A 17,994-nucleotide genomic window follows, 5' to 3' on the forward strand; every position below is an offset into this window, starting at 1 on the left:
CTAACTTGACGAAAAATTACCATGTGAAAGCAAGCATGTGTAATTTTAAGCAGCTCTATTCCAGCGCTGCCAAGATATGTTTATTTATACCGGTTGCGCTATTCGCTGGCGAAAAGAAGAGGACTTATCTATAGTAGATATATGGGCTTGTTCGTGGTACGTAATAAAACCGGCAGTATTGCAACCCTGATGCAAATGCTGAGCTGATACTTTTGCGATATTCGACACTTATTTTTCATAGGCAGTTGAAGGGAAATACCTAAATAAAACTATTATAATAAGTAGGAGATTAATATGATATTTTTCTTCATGGCAAATATTTTGCTCAATAGCAAAGAAAAATGAAACAAACGTACATACAAAATTTATATTTCTTGTAAAAGACTTTGCGCCCACCAAAAGCCAAATTTTTGACAGTTAAAACGATATACTTTTGGCAAAGTTACCAGCATTCCACATAGAGCGTGATACTTTAAAAAATTCCACAACACAGCGACTGTGAGTACAACTCGGATAAGCACTGCATTTGAAGGTAGTCGGTCGACTAGAAAATGAGTGCATGTATTCGATTCTTATTTGCAACTTACATCACAATGTAGAAAATGTTTTTTGTAATAAGGAACGTTCCTCGACAACCAATAACAAAAAGCTCTTCATAAAAGTCTTCTACCATTCGAAAGTTATATTAAAGTGAAGTTCCCACCGTATGTGGGATCCATCATAAGACGCACCCCACAAATTGGAGGCGAAAGATGATAGAATTATCAGACTTGCTCTTTAACTATAGTGAAAAAGAAAACTGTGACTGCTACGTCTTTTGAGGATTCGGCAGCCGAATTCTGCATGATCATTTCACACATACCCACCCACTCGTCCAATCATTGTCCAGTGACAATGGTCGATTTGTTTCGTATACTCGTATCACCAACACAATTTCAGTTTTTGTAAACACACCCCAAGGGACGTCGGCTCATCAGCTGATTCTGTCATACTCGCTGAGAGCCGAATAATGGTGTGCTAAGTAGCACACCTCAGAACACCGTCTCACCATGTTGGAGGAGAAGCTCGCCCAAACACCTAACAAAAGATGTAGATAATCCAATTAAATTGTCTGAGAAAAATTTACAAGAAAAAGAACTATCTATATGGCGTGAGAGATGGTCTTAAAGATAATAAAAAAAAATAAATAAATAATTGGCGCGTACACTTCTGTTAGGTGTTTGGCCGAGCTCCTCCTCCTATTTGTGGTGTGCGTCTTGAACTTGTTCCACAAATGGAAGGACCTACAGTTTCAAGCCGACTCCGAACGGCAGATATTTTTATGATGAGCTTTTTCATGGCAGAAATACACTCGGAGGTTTGCCATTGCCTGCCGAGGGGCGACCGCTATTAGAAAAATGTTTTTTATTAATTTTGCTTTCACCGAGATTCGAACTAACGACCTCTCTGTGAATTCCGAATGGTAATCACGCACCAACCCATTCGGCTACAGCGGCCACCGTAATAATATATAATCAGTTTTCTAGATCAGTGCACAACTGCCAACTTGACTTATGATTCAGCTGATACAAATATTTATATTGTACTTATACTTTCGTTAAATTTTAGACCGCGCTCGTTACTGTAGTAAGTCAAATGGAAGTGTTGTTGAATTTAATAGTTGACGGTATTTGAGAGATTAGAAGAGATCATTTTTTGTTTGATGTAAAAAAAAGACACATTTACGGTCAAACGAATTTATTTTTAAAAATGTTCCCAAAAAATTAAAAATTCCTTAAAACAAATAATTTTTTTGGAAAATTAGAAACATATCCAAATCATATTTTTAATTCTCATTTCGGGATGAACCGTTCCTCTTTTAACCCTAGAAAGTTAAACCCCTTAGAAGTTAAGTTATAAGTAAATCCGGCATATTCTACAACTTCTCACTTTAATATCTAAATAAACAAAAATATAATCACGTTTGAAGTTCCAAGTATGCCATTCTGGTTGCAATAACTTCCATGCTTGTCAAGAGGCACATCTTCAACTACACGGACGAGATCCAGTACAAAGCACAATTACAACTACTGGACCAGACAGTATACCAACAGACATTAATCGACATTCCTCGAGAGATCCTTATCAGCTTCCTAAACTACTGACCTCGGAATACGTTTATCGGAGGCTAACCACAACCCATTGCAGACGAAGTGATTCATCTGCCTCGTGAGAGCCGCGTAACTTTGACTCAATTACAATTTGGATATTTTAATAAAACTCCTCCGACTCACAATCGATCCCGACATACCCAACATATGTATGTCCAGCATATGAAGGCACACCGCACGCCACTAACCACCTGTTCTCATGCCCCATCAAACCAACTCACCTATCACCCCTTTCCCTCTGGACCCTACCTGTCGAAAGAGTTTGATGAATTAGACGAAGACGATCGGTCACTACACCGCACTGGCTATGTTGTAAACTGCTACAACAACAACAACCATATCTCTTTTAATTAATTGAATTGAAAAAAGTTTAGAAAAGCGCGAAATTATTAATACAGATTACACTAGTTCAGCACGATGTCAGTCAATATGGTTGCTGTGGTTAAAATGAACTTGTAAAATTTACGAGGCTTACCTTCCCAGGTGTTACATTCGAAACTCAAAATTTTTTCCGCTAACTTTTCTACCGACATTTTTCAAGTGTCAAAAGCGCAGCTAGAAATGATATTTCAGAATATTTCAAAAGCAGTGTGTACATCATGATGCGTTTACCAAGATACCCAATGCTTTGTTAAATTAAAAAAAAAATTAAGACGAAATATTCAACCATAAGATTTAAAAAAGGATATTCGATGATCATAGGCTGATATTACCAGTATTTTAATCTACAGGAATTTTCATCGTCTGATTTCACTTATGCTCAACTGAAGCATTTACGGCTGCAATATTTGGAATCTTCTACCGGTGCTTTATCTCACTGGCATAGAAGCACTTGACTTCATCCATCTGATGGGACAATTATTGTGATTGCCTTATATGACTTCAAGTCAAATGAGGAGTATCGGTAGCAATTTTGTAGCGATTTCCAAACGTTACTCGTTTGTTGATGGGTTCGTATTTAAATACTAATTATTACCATGACCTTAATGAAGACCCATTTATAGAAAATGAACTTGACTATATCCGGACGTATAACTTCTGACGAAAACATTAAAATCGACCGTCAATGTCTTCTTAACTTTTGGAATATGGGCTATATAAACCAGTTCAATTGTGAAACTAAATCGGAACAAAGAACACGTAAAGACAAGAGGGTGCAGTTCCCGACCCGTTCCGCTGACAAAATATTAATAGGAGATTCACCATTCCATCTAAGTCTTACAGCCTTTTGTAAGTCGCCGAACATTCTTTTGAAATTCTGGTATAATTTTTGGTAATTGTCGGGCGTCCAGATATATTATATGCCTAGTGGCGTTAAGAAGAGAACTGGAAAATTGATTTTTTTTTTTTTTTGTATATTTTCGCCTTCGGCGCGATCACTCAATCGATAAATTTTACCCTATTTCGGAAACTGAATTTTTCGACTGTTGAACTAAAGGTTTTTCCTTCCTGGTGTTGAAGTCATAAGCGTAATTTAGATATTGTGAAAATTGTACCGTTTGTATGTGCGCTCCAAGCTATTATTGCTTGTGTTGACTTCCTCTACTTTTTTGGTTGGAGCTCAAATAAGCGCCCGTACATCCGAGGAATGCCCAGTGCCACTAAATGACGGCCTGGTCAACATAACTTCGATCAAATAAAAAGATTATCATTCCCTAAAAATGTAAGAATATTTTTAAAATATCATCATAATTTACCGCTGCAGCTGCAGCGAGTAGTAATCGAAAAGGTGTTTCTTAATTTTACCCGCCCCTTTCGAAATGGTATAGAAACCTAAAATGTTTTTCGTGGTCGTCACAGTCCTATGAATTGTTGTTGTGACATCCAAGTAACATTTTTGAACAATTTAACTTAAATATCAGCCCATGATCGGATTCAAATCCGTGTCGCTCCGGTGGTATAGGACCGAACACTGAAACTTCGTATGCTCGATTTTGGTAAACTCTACGAAAGAGCTACGAATTCGCATAGCTCAAATTCGAAGAGTAGCTTCATTGAATCCCTTGGTAATGCGAAAGCGTATATTAGTTTACATATGCTACCTGAGTAACAATTTTGAAATTTGAGTTTCTTTCCCAAATCGCAAAAATCGTACTAAAACCGAAGTTATGACTCTTTACTGACGACGTTCTCCTTGATTGGCACGATATTCGCTTAGGCGATTTTATTACGATTTAAATACAACTACATTCATGAGCTAACATTTGTTTCATTCTTGCATATTTGTAGGTCTAAAATAATATAGTAAATGGCTACATATTGACACTCAATAAATATAAATATATAAATTTCCTCAATATGTTTGAGTTTAATTAAGAGGTAAGGGCATCTAAGAGTCTGATTTTTTTTTTTTTTTTTTTTTTTTTAACGAAGCTATTTTTAAGAGTTTAATAAATATTCTATGCAGGCCGACGTAGCCGTGTGTGAAAGAAAAAAATTTGTGCAAATAGGAAAACTTAAAATACTTTGTTTTACTAAAAAAGTTAGTTAAACATTATTTTGAATTAACCAATCGGAAAATCCTAAGTCACCCGGTGCAAAATAGTTATGTTCTGTTAACCAACTAGTCGATATGTAACCGTTCGCATGGAAATTAACCGTTTAATGATATTTGATTAGTCGTTCTGATTCGAATACCCGACTATTGCCTTATAATATGTTCACATATGCATTAATCACCTATAAATCGACCAAATTAATCTACCCGTTCACATATGGCAGATTACCTGCAAAATTGACAATCTGCTTTCAGAGGATTTTCTTCATAGAAATTATTTTGGTAGAATATTTCGGAATTCTTGGTTTCTTTAATTATTAACCTTAGGGTGTTTCCTTGGGTTATCCAGCTCAGTATCACGATCAATTCCCACTGGAACGATCCGGATCATTTTTATGTGTCAAGAATTGTCAAAACTGCATACGGAAAGCTTAAAACAAGATTCAGGTGATTACTTCATTCCAAGGAAAATATAGACTTGGACTCAATCGTTAAAGTAATTATATGTGGATGTATTATACACAACATCTGTTTGGAACATGACAGTATTCAAGGTGAAACATTAATAGAAGAAAAAGGACCTGTAAATAACACATGTTTTCAATAACTCATTATTTCAACTGAAAATCGGGTTTTTTCAGAAGTTATTCACTTCGCACTTTATCAATTTACCGTTATAGTTTATAACTAATAGCGTGGCATTAAAAATTTATTCAGAAAACCTTCTTCAACATAAAATTTAGCTCTGAAATAAAAGCTACTTATTTATTTATTTTATTTTATTTTATTTTATAAAGGTTTACATAACAATAAAATTATTATACAAACTGAAAGTAGTGCAGCGCCAGCATCGGAAGCTTTCGGCTGGAAAAAATAAAAAAATAAAAGCCATTCTAATTCACTTCATACAACTTCATGCTTCTGTATACATTCACTTGTAGACTTATTAGACAATGAATGAACTATATTTCTACAGAAGTTGAACTAAAAAAATGTTCCGTCAAAAATATTGCGAATATTGCAAAAATATGACGTGACTTAATTATGGAGCACCAGCGCATGTTCCATAACACTAAGCAAGATAACACTGTAACACTGAATACAAATTCGGCCACAAAAGGCTTTTTCCCTCACTTCAGAGTTTTCAGCGAAAATTTTTTCACCACTTCGTGCGATTGCTATTTGTTGACAATCGCGGTTAAATACATACTTATCGGGTGAACAAATTTTATCTGATTGAAAGCAGCTGAGCAAAATAAAGAGCCTTTCAAAAGACACGCCTACATGTTGTTTTAAAATAAAACATATAAAAATGTAGATTCTTTCAGGTTTCACCATTTTTTTTCAAAATGCGGCTCTTAACAGTTATATGTGAAAAATGGCATCATTTAAATTTCCATCATGACCCCGTATACAGGTAAAATCCGCCAAAAATTCGATTCATGGATGCCTAGCTGTTGAGAACGTCGAGATATCGATGTTGAAGATTGTTCAGCAACATTTTGTGATACAGCAGCAATATTTTCAACAGAACGTTCAGTTTTTGGTATGCCAGTCCTTTTTTCTATCTTCGACAGAACCAGTTTTTTGAAATTTTTTCACCAACCCCTCGCTCTATTCGGACGATTATTTCCACCAAAAAAATCACGAATTTGGGCGATATGTTCCTTTTAAAGAACGTCCATTGTCATAATGAGTGACTCAATGGCTTGACTATGATGCCAACATACAAAAATGTTAAAAAAAAACTAAAAGTTTGCACAGTTTTTTTATGCAAAAATGTTTAAAAAAATTAAATGTTTGTAGTTTTTTTTTATACCAAAGAAGTTAAGAATTGCTCGACCATTTTCACACGAGGCCGACTGAAACCGAACCGAACCTTTGTAGCAGAAAATGATCGAAGTTCGGTCGATCTCTAATTATTTCCCATAAAAACAAATGTTCAACTCAGCTTTATTATGTTTTTAACAATCATTTTATTTATTAAAAGTAGCAATTTCACCGAGCAACATAAAGAAAATCTTCAATTCAAAAAAATTCTTTTGTGATCACTTTTGTTTCTTTGCAACAACGGTAGAAATTCTCCATCGGCGGTCGCTAAGATTTACATTTGCCCCCCTAGCTTTTGATACTTTGCTATACGACTTCGTTCCTTTTACTGGAGATTATTAATTATATAATAAGTGCTATACATACTTACATAAATACGTAGACGCGTATATTAAACATAAAAGACGAAACTATTTTTCGAGTAACACATTTTCTGGAACAAACAAATATATGCAACTGCAAAATACAATAGCCAGTATAAAAAGGCAAAACACACAAACAAAATAGTCGTACATACCTACATATACATATGTAACAATTTTTATTTTATTTTCTATTTTTCTTACGAATGTTGAAAACTCTAAAAACTGATATTTTCCGATGATATTACTAGCGTAGGCACCCCTCATACACAACGTACATGCATACTTATAAAAGTATTTACATACATACAAATGAATATTAACGCAATTATAGAGCACACATGCATGCATGCATGCAGAAACTATGTAGGTTGCAAGAAGTTGGATTGAATTGAAAACGTTACGCAAATTAGATATTGTTAACATAAAACATCAAAGAAATGAAAAAAAATTAGAAAAAAATGCAAAGCTTGCAAAAAACACTGCGACGATATTACGTATTGAAAGCGTTGAATTGCATTGTATATTTAATGCCTATTTACAAAGGTTAAATATGATATAAAAAAGTTAAATGCGTTAAATACAAAGGATAATGCATCTTATACAACTGATTTCAAATCGAGTCAAACTTTTAAGTAGTTCGGATTAAGAATTTAATTGCATTGTGGGATTTGTGGCGTAATAAATACAGGAAATTTTACAATTCTATGTGTAAAGTGTACAACGTTTTTGAATTGTTAGTACAGCAATTTTGAAATTAAATACAAAAATTATATAAACAGAACTCTGTACATTCAAATTTTTCGAGTTTGATTAAATAAAGCGTAAATACAAACATGTTTATGATTAATATACGAATAATATAAAAAGTGGAACATTTGTTTTTATGTAGTTTAGCAATACAAGCACACTACCACCCGATTATCATTTTATGCGATACACGCCTTACATTTCGTTATAGTTTAATTTTAGCGTAATGAATTAAGGATGTTACTTCAGCGTTTAGCGTTTCGAGTCTCATTTCAAATATAGAATATATAAGAATATCGTGCATAATAATCAATAAAATATAGTTCGACTATTATTTACGAACAAAAATCACCTTAACTTCACGCTTTTTCGTTTCACTTATTTCTATCTACAAGAATTTTAGGGTTGGCTACCCGAAATACATTTGGTACCATGCCCGCTAATGTGGTAAACAGCTCTTCAGAGATATCATGTGGTAGGAGCAATTGTAAAGTGCTGTAAATATAAGCGAGAATGTACTAATTCAGTTAACAACTAAAAGTTTGTAGTTATAAATTCTACCTCAATTCCGCACCACCCCATGATGCCGATTCAATCATGAATCCTTTGGCGCATTTAAAAACCAACTCTGCACGTCGCATACACCATTGCACCGTCATATCCTCAGACATTTCATGCCGCATCAACGCCGGTATTGTGAGTGTAGTAACATCATGCCGGCTGGCTGTCTTTAAAATGTTACGCAATCCTAGTATAACCGGATGACGAGAGTTAATCTCACTCGGACTATTAATAGGTTCATCTGATATTAAATGAAAAATAACATGGGATTGCGAAAGATTCGAGTGTTTGGTAATAAAAAAGTCGCCAGTCTTTAGTTTCGCAGTTGGCATTCTAGTAGGTGAACCACCAGCGCTGCCACTGCCACTACCGCCGATAGGATTTTTAGGCAATAATATATCAGCATTGCTACTGCCATTGCCTGTGCTGTTACTGCTGTGAATACTTGGAGTATTGGAGTCATTAATGTTGAGTGTGCAGATGTGTTTTTCAATTTTCTCCAATTGATCCCCTATCTATAAAAATTGTGTAAGTACCTATAATAATAACATAATTAGTCGTTTTATTTTTACCTGCTCAAAGTGAAACTCGGTTGACATGTTGGCATTCTTTATAATACTCTTATTAGCCTGTGCTTGTATAGACGGCGTTAGTACAACTACACCACATAAGGAACTTGAATACAGGCCCAACGCCATATTTAGTCCATTTAAACTAAAAAAATGTGTTTAATATTTATGTAGCAAACCTGGCCTTAATCGCACTACTAAAATATTATCTACCTCTCGTCCACATGCAGAGGACTGCAGAGATCTGTAACATCCGCACTTAATATACGTATGTTGTGCATATGTTTAAGTTGAGATCCCAAGTGTATTGTAAAACTTTCCTCCATTGAAGGTTGCTGTGATATAAACATAGATGATCGATTTCCCAAGGGTGTAGCCACCGGAGAGGCTTCAAATATTCTGCCTACTTGGCTGGTAATCCAATCACGGTACTCATTACGCTGATGCCCACGCTTGGCTTGTAATTCCGACTCGTAACGTTGGCGTATATAATTTTGGGTGCTATATTGTTGCGCCAGCAGATTATTGATATCCTACAAAAATGAATATAGTATTTGGTAGCATTTTAAAATTGCCATTCTTACTTCGGATGTAGTTGTGATATCCAATTGTTTGATTTTCAAATCCATCTCCTGTTGTTGTGTGGAGTTCAACGTCTCTACCTCCTGATCCATTTGTTTGTTTATATCCGATACAACTTTCGCGTATGCTCTTTCACGCTTTAGTATATCTTCTAGTGAAGACGAATGTACCAGCCTTTGAATATGTCATTGTATTGATCGGATAATAAATATTATTTACTCTAAACATTCTCACCGATGAAAACTCTGTGCAAATATATCCTCATCGCTTGGACCAATGCGATCAGCAAATTGTATTATCTCGTCTTTATAATGCCGCTCAGTTTTTCTTATAACCGCTTCTAAATCGAGCTCATTATTGTGTGCTTGTTCCAATAGTCCTTCTGCGAATTTGTCCAGAAATTTTTGATTCTCCACTTGTATAAACTCACGCAGGGCCAACTTCAGTGCTAAGTAAATATAAGAAGTCAAATAAAAAAAAATCAATTACAATTATACGTAATATATTACGTATATTCTCGTCCAAGTATCGTTGCATTGGATCCATGCCACTTAATATCCGTGTAACTAACTCGTCCAAAGATGCCTGCTCACCCTCGAAAGGCAGCTCGATCTCAATGCTCGCTGCACTGTCCTTTCCCTCATAATTTTTATATTTATATATAAACTCGACTGTGGTTTTATCCATTTTACTTATTTGATAAAGCAAATACACAATAGCTCACAAAGATGAAAATTGTTTAACAACAAAACAACACCCACAAATAGCATAAATAATCAGCTGATATCAGACAACATTAATCCTTGTACAGATCCATAAGTAAAAACACTCTTAGCTGGTTGTCAAAAAATGCACACAGCTGAGATCACCAATTCACTCTCTTATGTACAGGGCCCGCCATCTAACGTTACGGATTTGAACTAGGTATTATTTGAAGAATGGTAACACTTAGCTGTCATCTGATTTGACAGAAAATTAGTTTTATTCTTCCGCTGAACGAAAATGGTTGTGTATACGCTCAAAGAACGCTGGGACATATTGCGACATTACTTTGAAAAACATGGTAATGTTGCAGAATGTGTACGAAAATTACGTACGGCAATGGGAAGAAGAAAAACACCGAATGAAGCGTATATGCGTTACTTTGCGAAAAAAGTAAGAGAAATTGGGTTGCTTATTGACAAACCAACGCGTGACCGACCAAAAACCGTGCGTACGCCCGAAAATATTGCTGCTGTGGCCGAGCAGAGTGTTCGTGAATCACCAGGAACATCAGTTCACCGTCGTTCTCAACAATTGGTCATTTCGGAGACATCATTGAGACGAGTTTTGCGTAAAGACCTTGGTATGACGCCGAGGCAGCCATATGAATGAAGTTGTGTTCCACCATTAATCGGAAGAATTGTACTTCAAAATAAAAAAAAACACTTTGGAAAAATATTGAGTAGTTTCTTTTTTATAGCATTTTTAATTCCGTAAAGTTAAATGGCGGACCCTTTAACATGGTTGCATAAAAAAGTATTAAAATTCATAGAAAATCGTATCAAAAAGTCTAAAAATGGTGTAAAAATGCAGTTATTTCTCATAAAACAGCATTAATATAGCTAAGAAATATATTAAAAATATTTCTTACATAAATTTTCCAAGTCGAAAATATTGTTTTGTATTTTATGTGTCGATATTTTATCGTTTTTAATGCTACCACAAAAATGTTAATGCGGCATAGCAACCCCAATACGCAAAGCCAATACGCTGAAGCAAAAAGACCAAGCTCTCACACCATCCCGAGCTCGCCGTGTCATAAGTATATATGCATATATATATATAATTGGCGCATAAACCCTTTTTTGGTGTTTGGCCGAGATCCTCCTCCTATTTGTGGTGTGCGTCTTGATGTTGTTCCACAAATGGAGGGACCTAAAGTTTCAAGCCGACTCCGAACGGCAGATATTTTTATGAGGAGCTTTTTCATGGCAGAAATACACTCGGAGGTTTGCCATTGCGTGCCGAGTGGCAACCGCTATTAGAAAAATGTTTTTCTTAATTTGGTGTTTCACCGAGATTCGAACCTACATTCTCTCTGTGAATTCCGAATGGTAGTCACGCACCAACCATTCGGCTACGGCGGCCGCAATAAGTGGCCGCCGTGCCGTAAGTGCCCATCAATAAACAAGCAAAAGGAACGGGAATCTCTTGTTTGTGAAGAAGAAGAGTAAACGAAAGCAATGGAAACAGCCAAACACAAGAAATTATACGTACACACACATCTTTCTTACCACGGCGTCTTCCGCATATAAACGCAAAAAACTGCATTTGGGGGCTTTAGATTCACTTGTCCTTTAACATTTAATGTCTGGCACTTCGTTTCCATTAATTTGTTTTGGTTTAATCTCACAAATCACAATATTATCAAACCTTTTACTGAGTTTTCGCAAAACCTTTATTTTCTCCTACTTTTGTTTGTTTAGTTCGCTTGTTTTGTATTGGGAAGGAAGCTGACGTCAGACTTGTCAAAATCGCGAAAAATAAAGTAACTTTTTTTATTTGGCGCCACCGTAGATACTCAATTCGCCTTGATTACATACAGTATTTCTTGTTGTGGTGGTAAATCAGTTGATTTTTGTTTTTTTCTTTCGCGTGTCCATGTGGCTGTCATCCCCGCATGAAACAAGGCGAATTTTTTCTTTGTTTTCCATTTTCCCCCAATACTGCGCTTTGCAAAACATTGTTGTTGGTCTAGTGCCCACATCTTTAATATTATCTATGCCTTTAATGAACGCGCCTTGTCTTGATCTCTTTAAAAGGTCAATAATTTTTCATTCACAATAGATATTAACTATCGTTTTTCGGCAATGTTCCGCATCGAAAATTTTCCTAATCCGCTTAAATCATGAGAATTAAGCCTAGTAGTTAATCGACATCAGTTACCCCCTTAATCATTGTACAAATACATTTTTTTGGACAAGGGCTCTTAATTTCTGAAATATTTCCGAATTAAACCGTTAGCCTCGATTAACGCGGCCATCTGTATAGGATGCCAAAGTTAAGGATCTAAAAATACATCACACCTACGCTCGTTTCACAAGTTACAAAAAAAAAAAAAGCCGCAAAATTTTGCGCGCTCTGACAATACCCCTACGCTCCATTGTACCCACCTAAATCACAACTGTACACTCTTTCAACTCAAGGAATTCACCCACCAGTCATTAATAAAATGCAATTCTTTTTTTTTAAGTTTATTTTAAAAAAAGATAAAAGGAAATATATGAAAACACGTACAAATTTAAATAAGCGCAAGACAAGTATGCTTTACCATGAGCAGCTCAACTGTAACCTGCAATAAATCTTAAGACTTACCGTACCCCAGTGGTTCGCTGCATTTGCGCTTTGATAAAATGTGAAGCATCCATCCGTTACTCCAATCTCTAGCTTATTTTTCTCTGGCAGAGAGTTAACTGCAAATGTGCACTCACAGCTCTTGGCAGCGATCTTGCAACAAAAATTTTTTTTAATTACTTTGCTGCAAACATTAGAATTGATTAAGTATTTAAAAAAACATTCGTCATTTAATACTACACAGGTCTCGACAAGGCGTATCTTCACCATCTAACTCACAAATTCAAAAGGCTCTTCGTCTACAAAATAGTGAACTCCTTAAAGAGAACCAACTTAAATTTAACCCCATTACTCCCTAAACCACTTTATTTGCATCTGCATCTCAACGAAATGCTACACCATATGTATCTACTTTGAAATGTGTAAAGTATATATTTATCTATATGTATAAATTTACAATTATGAAGGATTGTATTCTTTAGTAAAAAAAATGATTCCAGCGAAAACTTAATTGAAGTGTTTAAGACATAGATTATCAGTATCAGGTAAATTTTTAATGATAAAAATTAACTAAATCTCAAGGGTTAGAAATGAAATTCCAACATCCTGTCCATCATTGATATTTTTTTTTTTTTTGGTTACTGTGACTGCATATAATCTATTTTTAAAATTCCAACTGGTTGATTTGTAAGACAATTTTCCTTATAGACATTCTGACATCAAATCCAACCTTACGGGATTGACAGATATTTGACAATAAATACAATAAAACTAAACTTATTCTAAAAACTTATTAGAATTATTTTACAGAAAATCTAAAACATTAAACCACTTGATGAGAATCGAGGGACATATGCGCATGACATGATTTCAAGGATTTGATTCATCATATTTTAACACTTCACAAATATTTTTAAATTTTACCGCACAGGACTGAAACATTTTGAAATAAAAAAAATATGTATCGCTAAAGCCGTTTTTTTTTTGTCAAAAATACTTTCTGCTACAGTTCAATCCAGGAAAGTGTGAAGTACTATTAATTTTAAAGTTGTATTTTTCCTGTTATGATTTCACTTTCTATTTTGTTCATCCTCTTCATCAAAATATCTGTTTGGTTCAAATGTGTGTGGGGGTTTGTTTTAAATTTTTGTTAAAATATTTAATACTCGTCTTTTTGCAATCCTCTTTAAAATTTTCACCTTTAAAACTACGTACGATAGGTACTTATTTTGCTGACGTGGTAAAATGCCTACACATGATTAACTTCTTAGTATCTGTGTATAAGTATGCATATTGTAACTGTTGCTTATATTTTCATCATCGCCACATCCTTTCTCTTCCTCTTGACCACCTGCTCTTCAAATAGTTCCTGGGAATCTCTCATCACTTTCTGCTTTAATTTTTCTGACTTTTTATTTTGAACTGAAACTGTAATTCTGCTGCTTTCGTGGCTGTTTAAGTTTTCTTATCTGTAACTTTTGGATTGCTTGCTTGAATCTGAGTTCGAATGTGACCTGGCTCAATTTTACGACCTATAAATGTTTGTAAATAAGAAATCATTTATTGGTATTCAAAAATTATTTTGAATCTTTTAGTTCTATAATTATAGATTAGTGAAAATAAAATTTTATATTAAATTGCACCACTCATCCGAACTAACCAATTAAGAAGAAATGAAATTAAAAGAGGAATAATCTACGCTTGTTGCTAAGAAAATATTGTATATAAAATCTATCACAATTCAAATGCGATGAGTCCTTAAAGATTTCGTCTGTCAAAACACTAGTTTGCCAAAAATTTAAATAAATTCTATCTACAAATCATAGTTAAAACTTAAGCCTAGAAATTAGGTCTGAACGTAAAACATGTTAGTAAAAATGTTAGAAAAAATCGTTTGGAAATTTTATATTGATCTGGTTTATAATACAAAGCTCACCTCAGTATCTCCTGTTGCCGCCCCCGCCGCCCATTGCATTTGGACCACCAAAGTTACCCTGATTACCAAAACTACCGCCTTGATTGCCTAAAATGCAAGAACCGCAAAATAGCAGGAATTTAATGGTCATATACTTATATATGTGTGCATTTCCCTATCAAATAATCAATTGCTTTACAGTATTTATATCTAAGTCAGTCATTTGATTTCAATTTTTGTTGCAAATACATTTTCATCAACCTATGAAACCCGAGGGACATAAGTTAACATATATATTATATTAGCAAGTTTTTATTTTACAGCCTCGTAACGCCGTATGAAATCATGAAAGTGGTTTATACGGAGCTGGGACTGTGTACAGATGTTAGTGCTAAATGTTTTATGTGTACATACCCATTTTGTTGCCGAAATTCCCTTGGTTATAGGGCTGCATGCGATTATTGCCACCATAGTTTCCGCGTTGAGGGCCACCGCTGTAGCCCTGCTGATAGCCATCACCGAAATCGTTACCCCAGTTGCCATTGTTAGCAGGCCCATTGTTGCCCTGACCACCGAAGTTTCCAGGACCATTATTCCAGTTACCTCCATTATTGCCATTATCCCATGGACCAACATTGTTGCTGTTCCAACCACTACCTCCACCACCACTATTATTGAAACCTCCACCAAAGCCATTATTTCCACCCCAATTATCATTGCCTCTGCTGTTACCACCCCAACTATTTTGGTTTCCCATCATTCCTCCACCCATATTCCCACCGCGGCCCATGTTGCCACCACGACCACCGCCACCGCCGCTGCCACCCCCTTGTTGACGGTTCATATCCTGCTTGGGTAGGGCCTTCTTCACGTCTAGTGCTTTGCCCTTAATATTGTGAGTTTTTTGCACTGAAAATGGTATACACAAGTTTATCAGTCAAAAGTTTAGAAATTGCTTAAGTGATCAAAATTTAATTTATTTTTTTGTAACGAGGCTGCGTGTTACACAGAATTTCAATAATAATACATTCGCATAACATAGCGTAAGCCGACGCTAATATTTATCTTACAGTTATATTTTATAAACTAGCTAGACAAAGAAAAGCCAGGCCAGTTGTCAGAAAACTGTGTAAATAATAACAATATGTTAAATTTTTGTAACGAGACTGCGTGTTACACAGAATTTGAAATAATAATACATTCGCATAACATAGCGTAAGTCAACGCTTTTATTTATCTCACAGTTTTGTTCTATCAGCAAACCAAACATAGCTAAAATAGTTGTAGCAGCTGTGTCAGGGAACTGTGTTTAATTCTTATTCACGTACGTTTTTGTTAGTATTGGAGACTGTGAGGTAATTTCGACTATCGACAGTTACTGGATGATTTTCATTTATTACACGCTTAAAATATTCGCATTCAATTAAATTTGGCAGTTGTTATGACAATGCTTGCAATATGACTTAAAACATTTCATAAAATGAATTACCAATTTCATCCAATTTGCTGTCTCGATTGGCAATTTCAATGAAATTGACCATTGAAAATCATCAAAACTTTAGTGCTGAGAGAGTGATTTCTTGATAACTGTCAAATGAAACAAAATTCCTGAAGTAAATGTTTTTTTTTTAGGTAAAGTCCTACCAATTCGTCAGTTAAAAAAAAAAAACTGTTTACAAATATGCTCTCACTCAATAAGGAACTGAAACTTGAAAAGATTGAATAAAAACCAAGTATGGAACTATACTTGGCATATACCACAATTTGAAATTCTTTTTTTTTTAATTTCTTTTATTGGCGCACCATAAAAGTCGGCAATTTTGAGTTTTACTCTTTTTTTACAATTTCTTCTTTAAAAGAGAATGATCTAAACATCTCAGAAATTTACTTATACTGGAAACGAACATGAACAGAACTATTATCACTAATATATTACTTGTGACATATACATTTTCATCGATCCATTATTAAATGCAAAACAAATCAACTAATATATAATATATGTCTGGACTTAGTCTCACAGTCATGAAACGCCGCATCATGTTATTAAAAATACATATGCGGAGCTGGGACTGTACACCGTAACCCAAAATAACAAGTATACACACACATCGCAGAAGTTAGTATACATTTTTAATATACTTACACACAATTTTATCAACTGGGTCATAGTCATCGTACTCAATAAAAGCAAAACCGCGCTTTTTGCCAGTCTCTTTATCAATAACAATATTTACATCTGTAATTTTGCCATATTGTCCAAAATAATCACGAAGACATTGATCATCGTGTTCGTCCTTGAGTCCACCAACAAATAATTTTTTAACCGTAGCACCCGCATGTGGATTATCAATATCTTGACGTGGCACAGCACGTTTTGGTTCTACCACGCGCCCATCAATTTTATGAGGGCGAGCATTTTGAGCGTCATCAACCATGGTAGACCGTGAATAAGTAATGAATCCAAAACCACGTGATCGCTTAGTCCGTGGATCTTTCATTACCACTACATCAACTATTTTACCCCATTTCTCAAAATGAGATTTCAGGCCATCATCAGTTGTGCGATAATCTAGCCCACCAATAAATAATTTTCTTAAACATTCAGGCTCATTGATTTCCTCCTATAAAATAATAAAAAAAAAAAAAAGAAAATTATTAGTGGTTTGGAAATCGATATTTTTCATGCTACATTTTGGAAACAAAATGGCGGACGAATACCGTCGCCTTCTAGAAATTTACAATTATTATAAATATTTTACTCACATCATTATAATCTCCATTTTGATTGGAATTATCTTTTTGATTACTCATTTTCACCATTTATTTTAATATATTTATATCAATATTTGCAATAATAAGTTTATTTAAATTATATAAGCGCAGCTGTGTACGAGTGAACAACTCAAAACGAAAAATCCGAATGAACTTCCGTTTGCGGCACACGAAAGTTAAAGAATCAAATAAACAGAGTTGCCTTCCCACAAAACGCGAAATTGAACTTGTGTTTACTGAGGTGTGAACCCACCATAAAGTAACTCTATGTCTCGACATATGGAAGCTGATCACATGCAATTCATCGCATCCGATACAATACAAGTGAAAACTTCTCGTCACACACCTCATGCGATAAATAGCAGAACTTACGGTATTTGCTTTATCACATGCAATGAACTGCGAGTTTTAAAAGTTAAATTTTATTTTATTTTATAAGAAATCTTTGTAATGGCAGCATTATAACATCAAAAGACAAATTTAAAAACGAGGTGTTTCTTCTAATTTCTATATACTATTTAACATTTTTAGCGCATAACATCAACGAATAGATTAATTTACCGACATTTTTAAAGTTACTACATTTTTCTACACAAATCTAAGGAAGTCATATGTGAATGAGAACCTCAGCTGTATATTATGCACCTGCTACCAAATATGTTTCCAT

The 17,994-nt window shown here is 34.8% G+C and overlaps 2 protein-coding genes across 2 annotated transcripts; both read right to left on the bottom strand.

The window, feature by feature from the left end:
* Positions 1-7,332: 7,332 nt before the first annotated feature.
* On the bottom strand, positions 7,333-10,212 carry LOC129248509 (protein C12orf4 homolog). Its single transcript, XM_054888084.1, has 7 exons — positions 9,811-10,212; positions 9,536-9,749; positions 9,304-9,475; positions 8,933-9,252; positions 8,723-8,864; positions 8,151-8,665; positions 7,333-8,084 (listed from the first exon to the last, which is right to left on the bottom strand). Exons 1-7 carry the CDS (start codon positions 9,986-9,988, stop codon positions 7,964-7,966), a joined length of 1,662 nt encoding a protein of 553 aa, XP_054744059.1. The 5' UTR covers positions 9,989-10,212; the 3' UTR covers positions 7,333-7,963.
* Positions 10,213-13,044: 2,832 nt separating this feature from the next.
* Positions 13,045-17,480, bottom strand: LOC129248519 (heterogeneous nuclear ribonucleoprotein A1). The gene is made up of 5 exons (XM_054888095.1): positions 17,319-17,480; positions 16,699-17,176; positions 14,967-15,461; positions 14,574-14,660; positions 13,045-14,169 (listed from the first exon to the last, which is right to left on the bottom strand). Exons 1-4 carry the CDS (start codon positions 17,373-17,375, stop codon positions 14,575-14,577), a joined length of 1,116 nt encoding a protein of 371 aa, XP_054744070.1. The 5' UTR covers positions 17,376-17,480; the 3' UTR covers positions 13,045-14,169; position 14,574.
* Positions 17,481-17,994: the final 514 nt, after the last annotated feature.

This window comes from Anastrepha obliqua, chromosome 1 (assembly GCF_027943255.1).
Source record: "Anastrepha obliqua isolate idAnaObli1 chromosome 1, idAnaObli1_1.0, whole genome shotgun sequence".
Taxonomy (NCBI): Eukaryota; Metazoa; Arthropoda; class Insecta; order Diptera; family Tephritidae; genus Anastrepha; species Anastrepha obliqua.

What these genes read in the sequence shown, in the direction of transcription:
- LOC129248509 (XM_054888084.1), bottom strand. Translation starts at nt 9,988, where the DNA reads ATGGATAAAACCACAGTCGAGTTTATATATAAATATAAAAATTATGAG. An exon ending in CCTCTGCATGTGGACGAGAG is followed by an intron (nt 8,865 to 8,932) that starts GTAGATAATATT and finishes ACATTTTTTTAG; the next exon opens with TTTAAATGGACTAAATATGG. An exon ending in TGGGGTGGTGCGGAATTGAG is followed by an intron (nt 8,085 to 8,150) that starts GTAGAATTTATA and finishes TTATATTTACAG; the next exon opens with CACTTTACAATTGCTCCTAC.
- LOC129248519 (XM_054888095.1), bottom strand. Translation starts at nt 17,375, where the DNA reads ATGGTGAAAATGAGTAATCAAAAAGATAATTCCAATCAAAATGGAGAT. An exon ending in AAAATGGAGATTATAATGAT is followed by an intron (nt 17,177 to 17,318) that starts GTGAGTAAAATA and finishes ATTATTTTATAG; the next exon opens with GAGGAAATCAATGAGCCTGA. An exon ending in CCCAGTTGATAAAATTGTGT is followed by an intron (nt 15,462 to 16,698) that starts GTAAGTATATTA and finishes TACCATTTTCAG; the next exon opens with TGCAAAAAACTCACAATATT.